Source organism: Triticum aestivum, chromosome 3A, assembly GCF_018294505.1.
Source record: "Triticum aestivum cultivar Chinese Spring chromosome 3A, IWGSC CS RefSeq v2.1, whole genome shotgun sequence".
In the NCBI taxonomy this organism is placed as follows: Eukaryota; Viridiplantae; Streptophyta; class Magnoliopsida; order Poales; family Poaceae; genus Triticum; species Triticum aestivum.
The window spans coordinates 72,800,112-72,807,103 of record NC_057800.1 but is presented as its reverse complement, the minus strand read 5'-3'; the positions used below and the strand labels follow the sequence as shown (position 1 = coordinate 72,807,103).

General features: G+C 44.0%; 1 protein-coding gene across 2 annotated transcripts; it reads right to left on the bottom strand.

Annotated features, from left to right (window-relative positions):
• Positions 1–942: 942 nt before the first annotated feature.
• Positions 943–5,873, bottom strand: LOC123060373 (mitochondrial-processing peptidase subunit alpha). Of its 2 annotated transcripts, none has more exons than XM_044483069.1 (13): positions 5,676–5,873; positions 4,560–4,802; positions 4,169–4,465; positions 3,910–4,077; positions 3,650–3,817; positions 3,473–3,553; positions 3,324–3,390; positions 2,922–3,016; positions 2,589–2,661; positions 2,433–2,503; positions 2,317–2,366; positions 1,436–1,548; positions 943–1,351 (listed from the first exon to the last, which is right to left on the bottom strand). In XM_044483069.1, exons 1-13 carry the CDS (start codon positions 5,709–5,711, stop codon positions 1,299–1,301), a joined length of 1,515 nt encoding a protein of 504 aa, XP_044339004.1. In that variant the 5' UTR covers positions 5,712–5,873; the 3' UTR covers positions 943–1,298. The 2 variants fall into 2 exon arrangements, with proteins under 2 accessions (XP_044339004.1, XP_044339003.1); XM_044483068.1 differs by having other exon boundaries at positions 4,560–4,805; positions 5,676–5,860.
• Between the last annotated feature and the right edge of the window lie 1,119 nt (positions 5,874–6,992).

The window sequence follows — 6,992 nt, the reverse complement described above, 5'->3', positions numbered from 1 at the left end:
GGTGGTCGTGGCCGCCAGGCGCCCCTCGTATGCGCTTGTGTGGCGCGGCTCGTCCCGGCCATGGTCAACTGCACCTGTGTCTCTGCCTGCTACGTGTTTGACGAAATGCCGGGGCGGACATGTACAAAAATGCGTCCGCCTGCCGTTGGGCGCATCGGTTGACCCAAATAAAAAAGCGGACACGGACGCGCGGATGGGCGACCCAAATGGACAAAAAGCAGACAAAATCGATGTCCGTTTGGATCACCCCGTTGGAGTTGCTCTTACATTTTAAAATTGAAGCGTGAAATTACATACAGACGTCGACAACATGGCCGGCCGCCTCCATGAGTCGATTATATACAACTACTCGTAATTAAATTGATCGACCGATCACTCCTGGCGAACCCTGCTGGTGCGAATACAACAACGTCCCTTGGTTATCAGTCGGCGATACCCTGCTGTGGCTATCAGTCGACCGATCAGAGGGTCCACCACAGAAAGCAGAGAGCGGGAGTACGGAAACCACGATGCGGCCGTTGGTTGGTGTCGCGGAAAACCGCTGGCGCTTCCGATACTTGTGCGGCCACCGGGGATAGACCGGGGGCGTTCCAATTCCATGGGGGTCATCTGCACTGAAACGCCGGAAGAGTCAAGGACGGGAGCCCCCTGTTTTCAGTTTTCCTCGACGCACACCCCCTCGGACATTTCGAGGAACTCGAGCTTGCCAGCGTAAACGAGAAGCCACACTCCAGTTCACCCTAGAACAAATCTCGGAACTGCACAGATGCACAACCTGCTCCTATAAGCCGAGTGGTTTCTTCGGTGTGCTTATTTCCGTCGACACAACCAAGAAAACCAAGCAAGTTAAAACCAGACAAAAAGAACATAATAAAGCTTACCAGTCAAAACTCAGGACGGAGGCAAACCCCCTGTTGCATGCAAAAAAAAGAGCAAAGCAAATCTAAAATTTCACGTCATATTGAATCTTTATTCATTTCTGTGCCCCGACACTGGTTTCATCGACTTTAACCCAAAAAAGTGGAGGAACATTTTGTACACCCTTCCGGACTGCCACTGAAAGAGGGCCACCCATATATGATTTCACTGAATTTACAGGAACATATCTCTTGAGAACATCACACCAACAAATTCAGGTGGATACATGTTTTGCGAGGAAAAAAAAATAAGATCCCAAAGTTATCCCACAGTAGAGGAGTTAATAACCAAAATTGTATGCATCTTATTTTTCTTGTGAAAAATGTGACCAGGTCTTGGAGAAAAATAAATATGAACAGTTAACTTGTTCAGAAGCCTCCTCATTTCGAGCTGAACTTGCCACGCACTGTCTCGTAGGCTGGTACATTGAGAACTGCACAACAAAGGGGACTGAATGAGAAACAGTGCACTCATACACATTAGGTATAGATGACTCGGTAGGTAACACGGAGCTCACCATTTCCATGAGATGCCATTGTCAATGGTGACGAGATGATCTTCTCAGCAACAGTTGATACATCTGCCAGAGTTATAGCATCAACAGCCTTAAGAAGCTGCTCCACAGGTTTCCTGCAAGGTTTTACATGGCAAACATTACACAGATTCCAGGGATACAGAAATAAGATACCATATGTGGAACTCTTTTTCTTATCAACTTGTATATATAACATTCATTGGTTATGCATGTCAGTTTACTTGCTTGCAAAAATGGGATGTGCCTTGCGAGTCCATGATATTGTAAGAGCACATATTAAGCAAACGGTAGCTTGTCCATTATGTTGTTACAAGGCATTACACACTTCAAGATACAGATAAGCACCCAAAAAACTTCAAGAATACTGTGGCGGCAAAGAGATCTTCCTAACTCAGTAAGTCACTATAGATCTTGTGAACATCAACAACTATATTTTGTTTCCATTTGCTAACTGTACTTACAATTTCTGCTAGCACGGTAGAGTTGGCTAAATAAGCCACGTAAGAAACATGCTTTCCTCTAGATATCACTTGTCATACCGATAGAAAACACAAGTAGGCATCATCTTCCAGAGAAACAGTAACCCAATTACCAGCAGCCAACAGTGATATCTAAAGATAGAGGGCTCCCTGGTTTCTAATATGATTACAATATGTGCAATAAATTAAAATGGCACTGTGAACATCAAGCCATTAATTATTCTATCAACCAACTGAAACTTTAAAGTAGACATCACCATCCCTGAGCCTATAATTTCTACAATGTGTCCAGTGCAGAATGTGTTTTTCTCGACCTTGCAAGGAATAGAACCATAGGCACGAGCAAAAACATTAAGGTTCAGCAGAAATGTTGAAATAGTGCACCTTTCACCAAATGCCAATGCTTGGCGCCCCATGTCTTCAGTTGTTGATGCCTGTGAGTTTAATTGTTAGTGGAGCATCAGCCATGATTATAAAAAATTTCACATGTGTACACATACCTTTGATTCCAGGTTCTTCAAGATAGCTGATTTTGCAAATGCTTTAGCACGTTCCAGTTGGGTTTGGTCAACTGCAATAAAAAAAGATGAAGTTTCAGGCAATTAAGTGAACCGTAAACAACTTAATGACTGATGAACATAGCATAGTTAAGGTACCTTGACCAGGAGTAGCAAGGGAAGTGAGTTCTCTGGCTGCCAAGTCAATAACTTTAGGAACAAATGCTGCTTCCTGATTATGAAATGATATCTTCATCAGTCATCAGTCGTCAGAGTACAATAGCTTAACTATGAAATATTATGTTTTTGTGTATTACTATAACAACTCATCCAATCTAGTGATAATACATGTGAGTTGCATGATTTAAGTTATTTTCAAGTATTTCCCTCAAAGGCATGCACAGTAACAGTACTACTAAAAAAATACAAATAAAAAAACATAAAAGGAGATCATTTTCAAGTATTCCTATGCAAATCATAAATGATACTTACAGTCGATGTATGAATTCCAAAAATGCCAGTGTTACTGTGAACATTTTTGAAAGCGGAGATCGATTTGATTTGGTCAAATTCATTTACGAGGGGATCTGCAGAAAGTATACCACAGTTCAGGCACTAATATGAGTACCAATGCAAATACAAAATAGTTTCTTGTGCTGCGAGAATCTGAATAATCAAATTAAAGCATGTGGTCATGACACTGCATTATTAGTTACGACAAGCCTGAAATGGTTGCCATAAAAATGGAATTTAGTAAAAAGTTGGACCACTTTTTTCACAATTTACAGTTTATAGAATAGCCAGCTCAAGAGCAAATGATACTTTAACTATCAATCAGCCAGATAACTGAATAATGCCCTTTTGGCAACATAATTTTCATCAGCGTGTGCTTACTTAGACGTGAATGCAAGCCTTTTCCAGGTCTTCCCCAGGTAAAGACGCCACCACCACCCAGAAGTGCCTGTAAAAGATAAAATAGCTCTTGTTGAATTAAACCAGAATGCTGTAGCAACATCAATAGAAGTGTTCTATTCAATACGAACCTGAAGAACAGATGCAGTAGCAAATTCTTTTTCTTTCAGCCATCCACCTGGGAGCTCAAATGCCAAAGCAAGATCTGTGTTCTATTTTTCGAGAAGAAACCAAAGTAAGAACAAATGTATGTCATGAAACATATCACATAAATGACTTGATGAGTGACTAGAAATCATAAAGCCTACCGATGAATCTGCTGCCCGTCTATATTCTCCACCAACATAGACAGATTTTGGCTTTCCTGTTCCAGTTGCAGTGGGAATGTCAGACAGGAGTGGTTCAGCAATTGATACAAGTTCATCGTGGTCCACACCAGACGCAGCTAGAACAATTCGCGGGGAAGTGTAGTTCAACTGACATACATGCAACAGAAATATAGATAGCATGTTAACAAGAATACCCACACGACTATAGTACTAACAGAATTTTAGGGCATGAATCTCACAGCAAGAAATTCTTCCAGAACATCGGTATTTAATCTGCTAATTGAAGCCTCTGAGGCAATCAATGGGTTTGCCAAGGCACCAGAATAGCCACTGGAATGAAGAGCATCCAAAAGGAAAGTTTCCGGATTACTTGAAGCTTCTGCAAGCTCTGCCTTTAGATTCATTATCTGCAAAGTCAATAAGTTTGCATTCAGCAAAGAACATATTCCACTAATCTATAGTACAGAAGCGAAGGGGCATAATATTAAGCTGAAATACCTCTTCCTTGACTTCCCAATCAAGTAAAGCAGGATTTCTCACACAATCAACTAGCACTTCCACCATTTCAGGCATGTAAGTCTTAAGGGCTCCATAACTGTAGCTCATGAGCTCACGGTTGGCTGATGCTTTCGCACTGCCACCTATTGCACCAATTTCACGAACAACACGCAACTGGCTCCTGTTTCTAGTGGTTGTGAAGGCCAACTTCTTTAATAACTGAGTGGCACCCAGTGTCTCAGGTGTTTCATATACAGACCCACAGTGAACATAAACTCCAACAGAACATGCTGATCCCTGGATAAAAAATACAAAACATTGGTATCACTAACTGACCACCATGAGGAACATGCATGAAATAACTAGATTATAAAAAGTTAGGAACACATACTGGAGATGTTTCAGAGGCAATTTTTACACCATTTGAAAGTGTTGTGATTTTTGTCTTGCCAGGCTCCACATGATCAGCTAGTGGAGGAGGAATAGTGACTCCTGGGAGTGCGAAATCTGGAGGGGGTAGTGCATTTGAACGTGCACCTGTCAGCCAGCCCAAGAAGCCGCCCGATGACCTCTGTGCAACACTTGTGCTAGCAGACCTAACCGCGATATTCAACAGTTGGGTATCCGCCCCATGCTGCTGCAAGTGGTAAACAATTGATATTATGATTATGCAGCTAAAGCTGATCTAAAATATGAACAACTTCAATTAAAAGCCCAACAAATCAAGCTGTCTCAATGATGAAATATTCTGCCTCCGCACAACGTATATCTACATCCAAGGTTATGGCTCTACCTAATGCTAAAACGATCATCGGTCAGTAAGCCCAACAATACTTACACTGACAAAAAAAATCAAGCACATGCTACAGGCAAATATATCATGACCGTTCAAGCTTCAAAGTAATATGAAAATGATGAAATGAAACAGATTACGTAAAGGGACTTTAACAAGCCATTCCGAATTATACATTCAACTAGGCGCATCATGAAACATTACTATAGCTAATGAAACCGAACACAAGAATTAGAATGGTACTGGATACAAAGCATACATTTGCAAAGGACAAAGCAATAGCATTAAGCCCATGAATCATGTAATCTCACTTGGTCATATCAGAACCAACTCATCCCACCAATAATAAACCAAACATGCAAACAACCGCAGAGATGAACCTTCCCATGCTATTTACACGAACCTATGCAACGTAACACTCGCCACACACTCATCTTCGCACCGCAAATCGATGCTTTCCCAATTCGATATACCAAGGCAAACATTCAGGCAGCGATTCCTACTTGCAGCGCCCAGAATGGCCCCACTACGCGCTCACGCATCAAATCCGCGTGACCACACCACGGATGCTAGTCCGGTACCAATCGCGACGCGGCTCGTGAGCTGTGTCCGTTCGGATCGGACGCATCGCAGCGTGATGGGTGCTACGGAGCCACTAGATCTAGCGAAACGGAGGGGAGGGGAGGTTAGGGTTTCGGGCGGGGGACGGCTGACCTTGAGGGCGCCGAGGCCGGAGGCGGCTCGGTACATGATGAAGGGCGCCGGTGGAGATCTCTCGACGGGGTCGTCGCCGGCGGCGCGGCGGGAGCGGCGGAGGGGGAGATGGGGGCGGAGGACGTGAGACAAGTGGAAGGCGACAATTCGTGAGAGACTGGTTGCGCTTGCGCATATAGAAGTGGGTGATATCGGAGGCAGTTAGTTAACGGGCCGGGCCTAGCCGGGCTATTTTTGTCCTATAAAAGCACAAATCATTTAGGATTGGGCCCCATTGAATTTCTAGTACTTTATATCGTTGGGTCGACATGAAAAAAAAGTATTGTTGGGCCGGGTCGGCTCGAAGCTTTGGGCTGATCTGGCCCAATCATGTAGCGCATAAAAAAATCCAAGCATCGCGCTTCGCTAAAAGAAAAGAAAAGAAAAGAAAAGAAGGAAAAAAAACGCCGCGCTCATCGAGACGGGCAAAGCGATCACCGCCGCCGTGTCAGGGGAGGCCTGGTCAGCACACGTCGGCGCGCGGGGTGATGGATGTGGTATGATCGGCGAGGCGATTGGCTTCGGTTGTGCGCCATTGGAACAGTAGATTGCATCGCTCCGGCGAGGAGCTCGGAGTTTCCAGTGGCGACGGCCGCCGTGGTTAGGGGTGAGCGTTCGGTTTCCTCGAACCGTTCGGTTCGGTGCTTCGGTGCTTTCTAATTTTCGGTCCTCAGTAAACATGGACCGATCGGTCTCTGCTAGCTAAGGAAACCGAGAGCTCGGTCCCTAGCACGATCGGTTCGGTTGTCGGTTCTGGACCGAACAGACCATACTGCATGGGGCTAGTTGGCCTGCTAGGCTGCTACTGTTTATATGGGGCGCTGGGCTGGGCTGGTCCTGTCAGCTAGACTAGCTTTTTTTAGGGGTGTCAGCTATAGACTAGCTAGTTCTCGAAAAAAAGCTATAGACTAGCTCCTAATGCTAGTTGGACGATTTTTATTGTCTGGCCTAACAAACAAACGTGATTGCCTCCAAAAAGAAACATGAGAGACATGTACTTATTAGTTTTTTTGTGACAGGAAGCCGTGTCTGTGCGCCTGTTCCTGTGCAAGTACTTAGTTTTTCTGGATCAAAATTTTCTGACATGCGTTCAGCTGCAAAGTATGTACGTACAGAAAATTTTCCAAGCGTATACCCTGTACTGTACCACATCGTTACTTAACAACAAGAATGACTATAAAACAAGTGACAGAGAAACTTGCAGATAATTTACACAAAATGGGCGTAAAGATAGAAAATCAGACTCAACAAATTACATCCGACAAACCAGCCATAGTT

What these genes read in the sequence shown, in the direction of transcription:
- LOC123060373 (XM_044483068.1), bottom strand. Translation starts at nt 5,711, where the DNA reads ATGTACCGAGCCGCCTCCGGCCTCGGCGCCCTCAAG. An exon ending in CCGGCCTCGGCGCCCTCAAG is followed by an intron (nt 4,806 to 5,675) that starts GTCAGCCGTCCC and finishes TACCACTTGCAG; the next exon opens with CAGCATGGGGCGGATACCCA. An exon ending in AATGGCATCTCATGGAAATG is followed by an intron (nt 1,352 to 1,435) that starts GTGAGCTCCGTG and finishes TTTGTTGTGCAG; the next exon opens with TTCTCAATGTACCAGCCTAC.